Source organism: Oryctolagus cuniculus, chromosome 12 (assembly GCF_964237555.1).
Source record: "Oryctolagus cuniculus chromosome 12, mOryCun1.1, whole genome shotgun sequence".
NCBI classification, from domain to species: Eukaryota; Metazoa; Chordata; class Mammalia; order Lagomorpha; family Leporidae; genus Oryctolagus; species Oryctolagus cuniculus.
The window spans coordinates 11932283-11948585 of record NC_091443.1 but is presented as its reverse complement, the minus strand read 5'-3'; the positions used below and the strand labels follow the sequence as shown (position 1 = coordinate 11948585).

The window sequence follows — 16303 nt, the reverse complement described above, 5'->3', positions numbered from 1 at the left end:
CAATTTTTCAGATTTTTTCCCCAGACTGCAAGCTCTGATTCCAATAGTAAGAGCTATTTCCACATCACAGTGTTCACGTGAAGTAGCAGATCCTGTTTGGAAGCTGGGTCGGCTCAATCATGTGGCCATAGCAGTACCGGATTTAGAAAAGGCCACGGCCTTCTATAAGAACATTCTGGGGGCCCAGGTCAGTGAACCGGTCCCTCTTCCTGAACATGGAGTATCTGTTGTTTTCGTCAACCTGGGAAATACCAAGATGGAACTACTTCATCCACTGGGAAGCGACAGTCCAATCGCAGGTTTTCTTCAGAAGAACAAGGCTGGAGGAATGCACCACGTCTGCATCGAGGTATTTTTATTCTTGCAGTGCTTCATGTTTTACGTCTTTTACAGAATGCCTGTTACTGTTCAAGACTGCATCAGTGTCATCAGAAATTTTTATTAAGTTCTGTAAGGGGAAAGATAATATTAATTCTACTCAAAGATGGGTCCATAGAAAAACTCTTTCCTGCTAACAGATTATAAAAAGTGATTTCAATGTATTTTCTTGAAGTCAGGATTTAAAAACTGCTATAAAGGCTACCAAAGTTGGCCAAAACATTGAGTCTAGGCCGGCGCCTCTGCTCACCAGGCTAATCCTCCGCCTTGCGGCGCCGGTACACCGGGTTCTAGTCCCGGTCGGGACACCGGATTCTGTCCTGGTTGCCCCTCTTCTAGGCCAGCTCTCTGCTGTGGCCAGGGAGTGCAGTGGAGGATGGCCCAAGTGCTTGGGCCCTGCACCCGCACGGGAGACCAGGAGAAGTACCTGGCTCCTGCCATTGGATCAGCGTGGTGCGCCGGCCACAGCGTGCTGGCCACGGCGGCTATTGGAGGGTGAACCAACAGCAAAGGAAGACCTTTCTCTCTGTCTCTCTCTCTCTCACTGTCCACTCTGCCTGTCAAAAAAAAAAAAAAATTGAGTCTTTACTCTTGGATTTGTTTATCATGTATGAAGTCCGATGTAATAGGAATACAAGTTCTTTCACTATCACAAGGTAATTAGGAGAAGCAAGTGGAAAGACTGTATAAAGTAAAATTTTTCCATCCACATGCCAAATATTCTTGTAATTATTTTCTGTCCTTAAAATTCTAATAACTTGTTCCTTATTACAAAAGCAATGCATTTTTCAATTGCTATGATTATTAAGATCTTCTGAATCCCAGCTGCTAATAATTCCTAAAAAAAAAAAAAAAGAAATGTTAGACAAGAATATTCTCATTAGAGAACATTTATCTGTAGTTGTTCATGTTGGCTATAACTGCCTTTTAGAATATGAGCAATACCAATTATGCTTCAATTTAAATTAATCTGATAGGACAACTCTTTCAGAAACAATGACATAATTAGTAGTTAGGACTTGTTCCTCATCAGGAGAAGGGTAAGTTGGTTCTGTAGTGAATTCAAGTAGGTGTTCAGTTCATTACTGCAAACGCCTGTGAGGATCTGCAGTGTGTCCTGAGTGTGCTGAGTATCAGCAGTGAGTAAGACACAGAGACCGCTCCACTGGGAGGAGAGGCGGGTACTGCATGCTGTGATAAGTAGAATTAGTATCTGTGTCTTCTCAGCTGCACACATGAGAGAGACGTTGGTTGCTCTTGGCGGCTGAGGAGCTGGGAAGGCCTCACAGCACTGGAGTTGTAATGAACATGAAGAATTCCCCCGCAAAGCTAGAGAATAACATCTAGAGAGCATAGAGTTACCATCGCAGCTAACCCTGGGGGAGGCCCCTGGCAGCCCGGGACGTACTTGACTCGCATTCTTGACTCGCATTCTTGTCTTTAATTCTCATTGCCACCTTTTTTTTTTTTTTTTAATAGAAAGCTTTTACTTAATAAATGTAAATCTCATAAGTACAACTTTTGGATTATAGCAGTTCTTCCTCCCATACCCACCATCCCACCCCAAACCATCCCACCTCCTAATCTCTCTCCCATCCCATTCTTCACTAAGATTCATTTTTAACTATCTTTATATGCAGAAGATCAACACTATACTAAGTAAAGATTTCAATAGTTTGCACCCACACAGACACACAAAGTATAAAGTCCTGTTTGAAGACTGGTTTTACCTTTAATTCTCATAGTACAACACATTAAGGACAGAGATCCTCCTACATGGGGAACAAGTGCACAGTGACTCCTGTTGTTGATTTAACAATTGATACTCTTATTTATGACGTCAGTGATCACCGAGGCTCTTGTCATGATTTGCCAAGGCTATGGGAGCCTCTTGAGTCCACAAACTCCGACGTTATTTAGACAAGGCCGTAATCAAAGTGGAAGTTCTCTCCTCCCTTTGGAGAAGGTACTTCTTCTTTGATGGCCCCTTCTTTCCATGGGAATCTCACTCACAGAGATCGCTCATGTAGATCATTTTTTGCTGCAGTGTCTTGTCATAGCCACCTTTGTGAGGCCACCACTGACCTGATCTGACCGGTGAGGAAACTGAGTCAGAGTGTAGTTAACTTGTCGACAGTCACACTAATGTAGGTGGAAAGGCTGGCTTCCGACACCAGTGTGTTCTGATTCCAAGGTTTGCTCTCTTAACCAAGAGGTCTGTTACATTCATTGTATTAGCTAAGCCTAACGTTTGAGGTGAGAGGGGCTGGCAGTGGGTTACACCACTGCCTGTGACACCAGCATCCTATATGAGTGTTGATTCAGGTCTTCGTTGTTCCAGTTCCGATCCAGCTCTCTACTAACGTGCCTGGGAAAGCAGCAGAAGATGGCACATCATTTTGGGCCCCTGCCACCCATGTCGGGGGACTGGCTGGAGTTCCAGGCTCCTGGCTTTGGCCTGGCCCAGCCCTGGCCATTACAGCCATTTGAGGAGTGAGCCATGGAAGATGAGTCTCTTTCTGCCCCCCAATCCCGTTACTCTACCTTTCAAATAAATAAATAAATATTTATTTAAAAAAAAAAACTGAGGCAGGAGAACTGTAAAGTATTATACCAGGAAACTAAGCGAGGCCTAACACCTAGAATTTATTTCATTTTTAGAAGGCTTCTGTTGGCTACAGGTCTGTATTGGTGGACCTGAGGGTTTGTCTAAGTGCTCCCAGGATGAGAAACAAGACCACCTGCCTTTGAATCTACTGTTCTGTCTCCCACACTGCACTGTCTGGGTTCTACATCAAGAGAGCCCTTCAAAGGAAGCTGGCTCTGTGAGTTAGAAGTTCAGTTAAGTAAAGAATAGTGGAAGTTCAGTGACATATCAGCAAATTGAAACGTGAAGATCCAAAGAGGGAAATGCAAATGTAGATGAGGATAAAATGAAGGTAGGTCATGAGAAGAGGTATGAAAAGTGGCTAGTTGATCCTTTAGCCTGGCACCCATCGCCATTATTACTAACCGCTGCAAAACAAAGTGGCTTAAGTAGATATTTATTTTTCTGTTCTTAGTCTGAAAGTGAACTGTCCCAACTGATGGGGCAGCCCTGCTGTCCATAGCACATGAATTACTGGGTTGCAGCTGTCACCCTTTATCAGCCAAAGGGAAAGGAAGGTGGAGAGAATATACCCCCTGTGCCTTGACGGAGAGGATCCAGACATTGTACAGATTGCTCTGTTCCTATCGCATTGGCTTGGGCTTAGTCACAAGGCTGCAAGGGAGACTGGGGAGTGTAGTCCCTGGCCCAGCAGTCCTGTGTCCTGCTTTGACTCGGGCATGGCTATTATTAAAGGGAAGGAAAGGTGAAAGTCCTTGTCTATAAGTGTTACGCTTAATGTTTTAAAACTATCATTGCCAGGACAGCATGACACTTTCTGAAAGACGGCACCGGCATCCCATATGGGCGCTGGTTCTAGTCCTGGCTGCTCATCTTCCAATCCAGCTCTCTGCTATGGCCTGGGAAAGCAGTGGAAGATGGCCCAAGGGGCCCCCTGCACCCACGTGGAGACTGGGAAGAGGCACCTGGCTCCTGGCTTTGGATTGATGCAGTTCTGGCCATTGAAGCCATTTGGGGAGTGGAGTGAACCAACGGGAAGAAGACCTTTCTCTCTGTCTCTCCCTCTCGCTGTCTGTAATTCTATATCGCAAATAAATAAATAAAATCTTTTTTTTTTTTTTTTTTTGACAGGCAGAGTGGACAGTGAGAGAGAGACAGAGAGAAAGGTCTTCCTTTGCCATTGGTTCACCCTCCAGTGGCCGCCGTGGCCGGCTCGCTGCGGCCGGCACACCACGCTGATCCGATGGCAGGAGCCAGGTGCTTCTCCTGGTCTCCCATGGGGTGCAGGGCCCAAGCACTTGGACCATCCTCCACTGCACTCCCAGGCCACAGCAGAGAGCTGGCCTGGAAGAGGGGCAACCGGGACAGAATCCAGTGCCCCGACTGGGACTAGAACCCAGTGTGTCGGCGCCACAAGGCGGAGGATTAGCCTAGTGAGCCACGGTGCCGGCCAATAAATAAAATCTTAAAAAAAAAAATAAGTCAGAATTACAGAGAGAAAGGAGAGACAGAGAGATCTTCCATCCACTGGTTCACTCTGCAGATGGCCACAATGGCCAAGGCTGAGCCAGGCTGAAGCCAGGAGCCAAGAGCTTCATCTGGATCTCTTACAAGGTGGCAGGGGCCCAAACACTTGGACCATCTTCTGCTGCTTTTTCCAGACTGTTAGCAGGGAGCTGGATTGGAAGTGGAGCAGCCAGGACACAAACCAATACCCATATGGGATGGTGGTGTTGCAGGCGGTGGTTTTTACCCTCTATACCACAACACTGGCCCAAGGAGCCAGGAATTCAATCGGAGTCTCCCATGTGTGTGGCAGGGACTCATCTATTTGAGCCAACAACTGCAGCCTCCCAGGGTGTACCTTAGCAGGAAGCTGGAATCAGGAACAGAGCCAGGACCAGATCACAGGCATTCCGATGTGGGATGTAGGGATCCCAACCAGTGGCTTAACCCTAGGCCACATGCCTACCCAGTTCTTGATGGGAGGAGTAGCAGAAAGCCCATGGTTATGTTTTACAAGTTCTACAACCATCAGCACATTAACATGTCCTAAGTAAAAGGAAAAGTGTGAGATGGTAAAAATTCTAGAATGACTTATTTTCATACTGCTGGTAGTGGGGACCTGCAGCATTCATGACAAGAGCAGACAACCTGCCTCTCCTTTCTAAAAACAAGGAGACTTAAAACATTTGTACTTGATAATGTGGAAAGTTGGTAAGCGGCACCTGTACAGCAATTGTTTTGGACTTGGACACCATTCAGAAACGTATCTTCTGATAACGCTCTCGGTTCTTCTCTACCTCTATGGTTCACCACCATTTGTTTTTTATTGCCATCCCTGCTTTTATATTTATTCCAACTATTGGATAATTAACTTTCTGCTATCTATCGCAAGGGCACTTAACGATAGGGCAAGTTAGAACAAAGAGGAAATGCAGGGCAAGATAAAACTAAAGGTAAGATCATTGTGCCTAGTCCTTCTGTCAAATACTGCTTTCTAGTTGCCAAAATGAAAAGGAAAATAAACAGTTATAAGAGTAATTATGGGCGGCTCAATAGGCTAATCCTCTGCCTGCGGCACCAGCACCCTGGGTTCTAGTCCCGGTCGGGGCGCCGGTTCTGTCCTGGTTGCTCCTCTTCCAGTCCAGCTCTCTGCTGTGGCCTGGGAGTGCAGTGGAGGATGGCCCGAGTGCTTGGGCCTTGCACCCGCATGGGAGACCAGGAGAAGCACCTGGCTTCTGCCATCGGATCAGCGTGGTGCGCCGGCCGCAGTGGCCATTGTGGGATGAACCAACAGAAAAGGAAGACCTTTCTCTCTCTCTCTCACTCTCACTCTCTCACTGTCCACTCTGCCTGTCAAAAAAAAAAAAAAAAAAAAGTAATTATGGTGCCGCCGCCTTTTCCTCTCTTCCCTTCCTGAAGACTTTGGGTAGGGCAGAACAGAATCGTCCACCTTGGTAGGGAGAGCTTCATGGCCCAAAGCAGGGTACTGGGGCTCACACGAGTGAGGAGGGCATCCATGAAATGGGGCGCCTGTATGGGAAAGCCGGAGATCTCGTAGGGTGCTCAGGCGAGGGGTGGTCAAGAGTCTGAGAAGGATGGAGTGGGAGCCTGTACCCCAGAAAGACACCCTGGCGTGGGGTGTCAGAGTGAGGAGGGCATCAGAAGGGAGGCCAGCCTGCAGTGGATTGGACACTTACGTGTCTCCTCACCCCCAGTTCTTACACTGAAATTATAATCTCCGCTGGTGTTAGGAGGCTGGGCCTATTGGAGGTGAATGGGTACTGAGGGTGGAGCCCTCCTGGAGGGAGTGTGCCCTTACTTCAGAGAGCTGCTAGCGACCCGCTTCCCCTGGGTGAGTTGGCAGTGAGAAGTGTACCATCCGGGAGACTGGCTCTCTGGTGCTCTCATCTTACACGTGCCACCTCCAGAAGTGGGAGAAGTAAATGTTGCTCAGAAGCTGCTACAGACGAAGACTCAGCCTGGGTGGTGCAGGGGGTTAGGCCGCAGCACGGGGCACGGGGACGGGAGCCCCGTGGTGAGGGTGTTATTGCATGTGATTTAGAGGTGACCCTTACTGTGGCAGGCCCATGAGGAGAAGCATGAGAAAAATATTTTTAAAGAGATGCAGGAATTTTAACAGTTTTATTTTCTGAGTGGTTATACATGAGGTGATTTATTTCCCTGTTTATGTTTTTGTGTATCTTATAGATCGTTTCCCACCACACATATTTTTCCTTATGAAAGAAAAATTACATAAATTGAAAGTAAAAGATTAGTGAGGTGGCTTATGTCCTGCATGCTGAGGAATGTCTGTTCTTCAATCAATGAGGGATAAAATTCTTTTTTTTTTTTTTTAAGATTTATTTTATCTCTTGAAAGACACAGTTAAAGAGAGAGATAGAGACAGAGAGAGAGGTCTTCCATCCACTGGTTCACTCCTCAGATGGCCACAATGATCAGAGCTGTGCTGATCCAAAGCCAGGAGCCAGGAGCTTCTTCCAGGTCTCCCATGTGGGTGCAGGGGTCCAAGGACTTGGGCCATCCTCCATTGCTTTCCCAGGCCATAGCAGAGAGCTGGATGGGAAGAGGAGCAGCTGGGACTAGAACCGGCACCCATATGGGATGCCGGCGCTTCAGGCCAGGGCTTTAACCCGCTGCACCACAGTGCTGGCCCCAGGAGAAAATTCTTTCTTTAAAAATTCCCTCCTCATTTTGCCTTAGTTCCACTAGAGATCACCAGTTACCAGATGTGAGGATTCCATAGAATGATAAAATTCCCAGAGAATAAAGGACACCAAAAAGAGCAATTTAGTGAAGTTTTTCACTCTGTGTGTTGCTAAGGACATATTTATTTATTTACTTATTTTTATTTAAAGATTTTATTTGAGAGGTAGAGTTATAGACAGTGAGAAGGGGGGAGAGAGAGAGAGAGCGAGCGCGAGTGAGCAAGGTCTTCTGTCCGTTGGTTCACTCCCCAAATGGCCGCAATGGCCGGATCTGTGCCGATCTGAAGCTAGGAGCCAGGAGCTTCTGGGTCTCCCACGCGGGTGCAGGCGCCCAGTCATCTGGGCCATCCTCCACTGCTTTCCCAGGCCACAGCAGAGAGCCGGACTGGAAGAGGAGCAGCCAGGACTAGAACCAGCGCCCATAGGGATACCGGTGCCAAAGGCGGAAGATTAACCTACTGCGCCATGGTGCCGGCCCCATAAGGACATATTTTAAAGCTATCATCTAATATTAACATCATTTTGTAAAAGAAAGGGCATTTTATTACCAAAAAAAAAAAAAAAGAGGGAGAGGGAGAGAAAAAAGTAAAAGGAGAAATTTTCTTGGAATAAGAGTCCAATCAGATACGTCTGGTTTTCTGTCAGTTTGTTTTGTGTTTTACTATCAAGTGGTGATGACTTCAACTGAGGCCAGAATTTGGAAGCACTGCGCAGGGTCACTGCTGGCCTAGAGAGCAGATTGGGAGCCTAGGTAACAGGTTCCCTTCTGAAACCATCTTCAGGAGCACTCATACCTGGAACCGTCTGATCCCTGTGCAAAATGACAAGCTTGTGAATGTAATGCACTTAGTTTTTAGCTTTGGAGAAAGAGACAACTAAAACATAAATATGTAATTCAGACTTTTCAACTTCAACGGATTTGCCCCACTTCGAGGATTGAATTCATTTATTATTGATACCAGTGAACACCATTACAATTTTATAGAAAAGAATACCTATGCTTATTTACTCACTCAAAATACATACACTATTAAAAGTGGCACATTATTTCTTGTTCATAAAATTTGAGAACTGAACACCTTAAGGTTAAGAGATATTGTTTAGTCCAATGCTTTGCCTTCAAACAAACAAGACTACATTGGCATTTTCAGAGGGAGCAGCAGAGGACTCCAGAGGATATAATTTACCTAAGCATTTACCTTTATATTTAGGCTACTGTCACTCTTCATTCACAAATGACAGAAGGAAATCAACATAAATTCCCAGACACAAAGCACCTCTCCCCACCTCATCCCCCACAAAAAACAGGGCTGGCATCATGGCACAGGGGGTTAAGCTCCACCTGCCACACTCATCCCATTATCAGAGGGTCAGGTGGAGTCCTAGCTTTTCCACTTCCAATCCCTCCTAACGCACCTGGGAACACAGCAGAAGGTGGCCCAAGTGCTTAGACCTCTGCACCCATGTGGGAGACCTGGATGGAGTTCATGGCTCCTCACTTCAACCTGGCCCAGATCTGGCTGTTGTGGCTATTTGGGGAGGGAACCAGCAGGTGAAAGATGTGTGTGTGTGTGTGTGTGTGTGTGTGTGTGTGTGTGAGAGAGAGAGAGAGAAAGAGAGAGCTTGTTGCTCTGTCATTCTGTCATTTCAAATAAATAAATCTTTAGGGGGAAAAAAAGCTAGTAAGAAGTTGAAGTAAAAAGCACATAGCCTAAAGTTGTACAGAGCTATATGATGCATGACTGTAATTGTTTGAAGGACCATAAAACCAGTTCTAAAAGACCATAAAAATCCTTTTGTTTTTTGTTATGGGTTATTATTGACTGTGTTATTTTTATTACTTATGGGGACAGACTTAATTTCCCAAATCAAATAGCTTTGCATTTCTTATAACTATTGCATCTACTTTCAGTTCAGAAAATTAAGACATTTTCATTTCATGCTTTTTACTACCACCAAAAAAACATTAGGAATACTCTTAAAAAACTGTAAATTTTATAGCAACACTAACAAAAAGATGAATATAGTATAAGATCTTTAAAATCAAAGTTAAAGAAATAGCAACAGAAACAAATACTAGTTCAATGTCGATTAGGCATTTAAAAATTAACATAAATCACAGAAGTGTTTCTGGTTTACAGGTGTTTTTTAGACTGCGAGATCTTGCACAAGCAGGATACTAAAAACCAGAATCCAGCATCAGCCTTGGAGGTGTTTGTGCTTGGATAGAATGTGCTATAAATGAAAATATTCATGATCATATGTAGAATAGAAGTTACCAAAAAGATGCTATGAAAAAAGTTATGAGTATATTATGAAATTTTTCAAACATAGGAGAAGTAGAAAAATAAAAACATGTAGTGAATTCCCATATTGCCATTACCCAGATTCAACATCTTCAAGATCTTGCCATATTTACTTCATTGGTCTTTTTCCTTTGTTAAAACATTATAAAGTAATTCACATCTTTCTACCCTTATTCAATTTGTGTCTATAACCACAATGACATTATATTGTCCAAAATTAAATTTAAATCTTTTGGTCATATCTATATACAGTCCATAAATCAAGTTTCTAAGATTGACCTACAAATGTCTTTTTATAGTTCATTTATTTTTGCTTTTTTAATGTTTATTTCCACCTACTTGAAAGGCAGAGCTGGGTGGGAGGAGTGAAAATACATCTTCCATCCACTGATTCACTCCCCAAATCCCCTAATGCACCCAACAGCTAGGGCTGGCCCAGGCCAAAGCCAAGAGCCAGAACCCCATCAGAGTCTCCCATGTGCGCGGCAGGGGCCCAAGTACTTCAGCCGTTACCTGCTGCCTCCGGATGCATTGGCAGGAAGCTGGATTGGAAGCAGGGGAGCTGGGGCTCCAGGTGGCACTCCAGTATGGAAAGCAGGCATCCCAAGTGGTAGCTAACCTGGTGTGTCACAGTGCCTGCCCCAGCTGGTTTGTTCTAATCAGTATCCAAAGGCTACTTATTACAAATGGTGGTTAATCTCTTTAGACCTTAAAAAAATTATCAGCACCTTCATTAGTATGGCACATTTAATGAACCAGTATTGATACATTATTAACTAAAGTCTGTCCTTTATTCAGAGTTCCTTATTTTATTTTATTTTTTTAAAGATTTATTTTGTTTATTTGAAAGAGTTACAGACAGAGGCAGAGACAGAGAGAGAGGTCTTCCATCCACTGGTTCACTCCAGATGGCCGCAACAGTCGGAGCTACACCAATCCAAAGCCAGGAGCCAGGAGCTTCCTCCGGGTCTCCCACATGGGTGCAGGGGCCCAAGGACTTGGGCCATCTTCCACTGCTTTCCCAGGCCATGGCAGAGAGCTGGATTGGAAGAGGAGCAGCCGGGACTCAAACTGGCACCCATATGGGATGCGGGCACTTTAGGCCAGGGCATCAACCCGCTGTGCCACAGTGCCGGCCCCCCAGGTTCCCTTAATTTTTATCCAGTGTCCTTTTTCTGTTCCAGGAGCCCTTCCAGGATATCACATCACTTTCGGGTATCCTGTCTATCTTTTTCTATCTTTTTTTTTTTTTTTTAAGATTTTATTTATTTATTTGAGAGGTCGAGTTACAGAGAGAGAGAGAGAGAATGAGAGAGAAAGGTCTTCCATCTGTTCATTGAGCTGATCCAAGCCAGGAGCCAGGAGGATCTTCCACAAAGCCCAAGCCCCTGGACCATTTTCCACTGCTTTCCCAGGACACAAGCAGAGAGCTGGGACATGAACCGGTGCCCATATGGATGCTAGCGCAGCAGGTGGAGGCCCAGCCCACTGCACCACAGCGCCAGCCCCTGGTATCCTGTCTCCTTAGGCTCTTCCTGCCTGTGACAGTTTCTCAGACTCTCCCTGTTGTTGATGACCTTGGCACTTTTAGGATTATTGGGCAGTTATCTTCTATCCTGTCCTTCATTTGAGAATTGTCTAATGCTTTTCTCATGATTAGACTAGGGTTATGGATTTAGAGGAAGAAGACCACAGAGGTGAAGTACCTTTCTCATGCAGCATGTCAAGGATGCATACTGTCAGCGTGACTATACTGCTGGTATTAACTTCATCCCCTAGCTGAGGACATGTTCTCAGTTGTTTCCACTGTACATTTATCTCTATTTCTTGTCTATGCTTTGCTCTTTGGAAGAGAGTCATTATGCGAGGCCTAGGCTTAAGGAATGGAGATTTATGCAGTGTGGAGTTGTGGGTGTTTGTTTTATACTTTGGGTTATCATCTAATACTACTGTATTTTGTTCTTTAAATCGTTCCAGCTTTTAGTTGGCTTTTGGGTCCCTTTGGTTTTTGTATCCCTTCTGGTTTTGTGTCTTTGTTTATTTTTAGTGCTTTTTTACTTTCTTAGCAAGGTGCTCCACGTTTATATTCCCTGCCTTATTCCTAGAACCATCAGTTCTCAAGGAACCCTGGTCCTAACACTGAAGAATCATATTAGAAACCAAGATCTAGGTTCTTGGTGTGCTTATGGCTAGAGACGTGTCACAGTTTCTGGTCCCTCTGAGCTAACACAGTAAGGAGATATGGAGATGAATGTGTATAGAAATGGTCAGTATACACACACATATCTAAAATTTCTGTGTGTAACTACATAAAGTTCATGAGATGTTCTACTCATAAACTCCCGAGTTCATCTTTTTTAAAAATATTTATTTATTTATTTGTAATTTAGAGTTACATAGAGAGAGAGAAAGAGAGAAAGGTCTTCCATCTGATGGTTCACTCCCCAATTGGCCACAATGGCTGGAGCTGCGCCGATCGGAAGCCAGGAGCCAGGAGCTTCTTCCGGGTCTCCCATGTAGGTGCAGGGGCCCAAGGACATGGGCCATCTTCTACTGCTTTCCCAGGCCAAAACAGAGAGCTGGATCAGAAGTGGAGCAGCCGGGTCTCAAACCGGTACCCATATGGGATGCCGGTGCTTCAGGCCAGGGCATTAACCCACTGTGCCACAGTGCTGGCCCCCTGAGTTCATCTTTATTTATTTATTTATTTATTTATTTTGACAGAGTTAGACAGTGAAAGAGAGAGAGACAGAGAGAAGGTCTTTTTCCATTGGTTCACCCCGCAATGGCTCCTGCGGCCAGCGCACTGCGCTGATCCGAAGCCAAGAGCCAGGTGCTTCTTCTGGTCTCCCATGTGGGTGCAGGGCCCAAGCACTTGGGCCATCCTCCACTGCACTCCCTGGCCACAGCAGAGAGCTGGCCTGGAAGAGGAGCAACCGGGACCAAATCCAGTGCCCCAACCAGGACTAAAACCTGGGGTGCCGGCGCCACAGGTGGAGGATTAGCCTGTTGAGCCGTGGTGCGGGCCCATCTTTATGTTTTGAAATCCAATCCCATTCCACATGTACCACCCTAGCCTTTTCCCTTGCTTATCTATAGCTTCCCTTTCCAACAGAGAAAAGCTATTCACCAACCATTTACTTAAATTCCTCAATTTCAGTATGCATACATAGCAGTTGTAGCAGTTTTCTATGGCTGCTGTAATAAAATTAAAGCAACAGAAATTTATTTTCTCATAGTTCTGGACACTGAAAGTCCAAAATCAAGAGGTAAGAAATATGGAGGAGTAAAAGAGAGATTCAGTACATTGTCAAAAACCGCAGAGGGTGCTGTGGCATAGTATGTTAAGCCTCTCTCTGGGGCACCAACATTCCATATAGGCGCTGGTTTGAGTCCTGGCTACTCCACTTCCAGTCCAGCTCCCTGCTGATGGCCTGGGAAAGCAGTGGAAGATGGCCCAAGTTCTTGGGCCGCTGCACCATGTGGGAGACCCCAGTGAAGCTCCTGGCTCTTGGCTTTGGATCAGCCCAGCTCTGGCTGTTGCGACCATTTGGGGAGTGAACCAGTGGATGGAAGAGCTCTCTGTCCTCTTCTCTGTCTGTAACTCTGTCTTTCAAATAAATAAATAAGTCTTAAAAAAATCTTAGCAGGGAACAGCTTGAGACATAGAAAAGGAAGAAAGAGAAAATAGAATAGAAGCAGTAGAAATAGTTGACAAGGACATTGTCAATCTAATGTAAGCAGTCAACCCACAACAAGTAAAACCACACCTAAGCTCATTGTAGTCAAGCTAAAAACCAAAGATGAAAAAATTTTAAAACATCAGAGAAAATAAAGACATGGAAATTATAGAATACCATAGTTTATAATGGCATTTTTGAGTGCTGACAAACTTATCAATTTAAAATTATTTTTTTAAGATTTATTTATTTGTTTTGATAGAGTTACAGAGAGACAGCGATAGAGAGCAATATCTTCATCCGCTGGTTCACTCCCAACATGGCCCCAAGGGCCAGCGCTGGGCCAGGCCAAAGCCAGGAGCCAGGAACTTCATCTAGGTCTCCCATGTGGGTGCAGGGGCCCAAACACATGGACCATCTTCTGCTGCTTTCCCAGGCATGTTAGGAGGGAGCTGGATCGGAAATGGAGCAGACGGGACACAAACCAGTGCCCACGTGGGATGCTTGCACTGCAGTTAACCCCCTGTGCCACAGTGCCGGACCCTATAAAATTCTAATTCCTATCCAGGTGGAAAAGCAGATCGATGTATCCCCCTCCTCAAACAAACACTATAGACAAAACTTGAAACAGTGGTTCCCTGGCACTGGACAACAGAGCATTGAAATCTGAGAGAGGGGAACCAGAGATGAACACCAGTGTCCTAGCTTCCTGGCTGGTGAGTTTCCAGGCTGCGGTGCAGGAACAGGGAGTCCAAGTGGAGCTGAGCAGTCTGCCTGAGTTGAGGTGGTGTCGGGAGTCTGAGTAGGGTTCACTCGGGGAAAGGGTTGGAAAGGAGAGAGCTGCCCAGAGTGCGGCCCAGAGGTCTGCGGCTTCCATGCCTTCATCTGAGTAGAGTGTGTGTGCTCAGAAGCTGCCTGAGGCTGGAACAGAAGCCCTTGGAAAGATGAGCAGGAGTCGTCCTCACAGAGCTGGGAATATTTCTTGCCATAGTGGGAAAATCTGTGTCTCAGAACACTGGACAGAGCACTCAGAGGGACTTTGTCTTAGTGGTTAGGAAGATTAGTTCTTCATTAAACACTGCTTCATCTCGCCTGAAAAGCAAGCAGAGCTCTAGAATATTGATAGGAATTTGTAATAAATACTAAAAATAAGGGTCAGCGCTGTGGCATAGCGGGTAAAAGCTGCTACCTGCAGTGCTGGCATCCCACATGGGTGCTGGGTTGAGTCCCGGCGACTCCACTTCCAGTCCAGCTCTCTGCTATGGCTTGGGAAAGCAGTGGAGGATGGCCCAAGTACCTAGGCCCCTGCACCCGCATAGGAGACCCGGAAGAAGCTCCTGTCTCCTGGCTTTGGATCTTGGATCGGCACAGCTCCTGCTGTTGTGGCCATCTGGGGAGTGAACCAGTGGATGGAAGACCTCTCTCTCTCTATCCCTGTGTCTCTGCCTCTCTGTAACTGCCTTTCAAATAAATACTCTTTAAAATAAATAAATACTAAAAGTAAGGCCAACAATATGCAACATTAGGATAAACGCACTAGTGAGGTTGCTCCCATGCCCTGCTTGTGTTGTATGCTGTGTTTTGAAAATAATGAGAACAGGCCAGCTACAGTGGCAGCAGCATGGCCTGAGCTAGAGTCAGAATCTCAGCATGACTGTGATGTACTCATGAGGCTTAAAAAGAAATGTGAGGAATACAAGTAGAATATATACCACATGAATAAATCATAGTTTATATTAACATTTAGTATCGTCAGTAGTTGTTTGATCAGTTTTGGAATCCATTATATAATCCTTGGCTCTTTGGAAATAAGTGGAATAAATATTAACATAGTATGGTGGGTCCAGGGGCGTTACATTATTCTCTGTTCTTTACATTTGGAATGCTATCAGATCTTTAAAATCTATAATGATTTATGACTGCCTAGGAAGGCGGACACACATATCATACCTTTTTATCCATTACTGGGTTCTTACTCCATAGGGGTATCTTTCCAGGTAGAGGAGGCTAATTCCCTGAAGAGACACATTTGCTCCTTTTCTAGGCTGTCAGCAAATAGAAAACAAAAATATTTTAGAAGACAGTTTTGAAATTGTAAAAGTTCAGATATTTTTAGAATGGAGAGTAGCATTTTGATGTTGGTTTAGTGGTGATTTTCATGTGTATCAAGTTTTAATCTCAGAAGTAATAACCAGTTTTCGGCAGGGGGAGGCTTGGGTATCAGGGCAACCCTCTGATTTGTGGAGTACCTTGTGCCATAAATCATGCTAACAGCTTTTTATCTGTTCTCTGATTTTAATCATAGTCCATATATGTAATAGAACTCAGATGAGAAGTCCAAAGCCCTGAAGGAAAAAGTTTACCCCAAATCATTTAGCGAAACTACCAGAAGAAACTATTATGAAATATAGTATACATGATTTAAGTTATAAGAGAAACATTTACTCATGGTGAGAATTCTTAAGTATTGCATTTGCTTACCTGGGAAAATGTAGATGCTTCTTTTGCTTCTCTGAAAATTTTAGGTTTATTTCTTGGGATTGTTTAGAATAGTCCTGCCCAAAGGCAGAGAAAACAGCCTACCTGAGCTCTCAGGGCTCCTTCGAGTCTTGTACTACTGCAACCTGGTTTATTTATGATCTCCAATGTGTTCTGTGTTTCTTTTCTCAAGGTGGATAATATAAATGAAGCTGTGGTGGATTTGAAGAAGAAGAAGGTCCGCAGTCTAAGTGAAGAGGCCAAAATAGGAGCACATGGAAAACCAGTGATTTTCCTCCATCCTAAAGACTGTGGTGGAGTCCTTGTGGAACTAGAGCAAGCTTGATATATATGTATAAGAAACTAAGTTCATTAACCTGGAAAAAGCCTTACTAGACACTGCCAGAATGGACTGTGGTGTTGATCCTTCACTGTTCCCATCACTTGAAAGTTCAAAAGAAAAGCTTAATTACAGAAGGGTTAAAATACATATACATTACATGGGTATTTCTTGGATTAATAAGTATATGTGTTAATTTAGATTTGTAGAAATCTTTATTAAGTACTTGGGGAAAATTGTTGAAATCATATTCATACAAATAAATTATTTCTGTCCTAAAA

General features: G+C 44.6%; 1 protein-coding gene across 1 annotated transcript in view; it reads left to right on the top strand.

Annotated features, from left to right (window-relative positions):
• MCEE (methylmalonyl-CoA epimerase) overlaps positions 1–16303 on the top strand; it is a 26095-nt gene extending 9792 nt beyond the window's left edge. Inside the window, exons 2-3 of the mRNA XM_002718291.5 lie at positions 12–349; positions 15876–16303. Of these exons, the coding sequence (XP_002718337.1) occupies positions 12–349; positions 15876–16028 (491 nt within the window). The 3' untranslated portion in view covers positions 16029–16303. The remainder of the gene's footprint in view (positions 1–11; positions 350–15875) is intronic.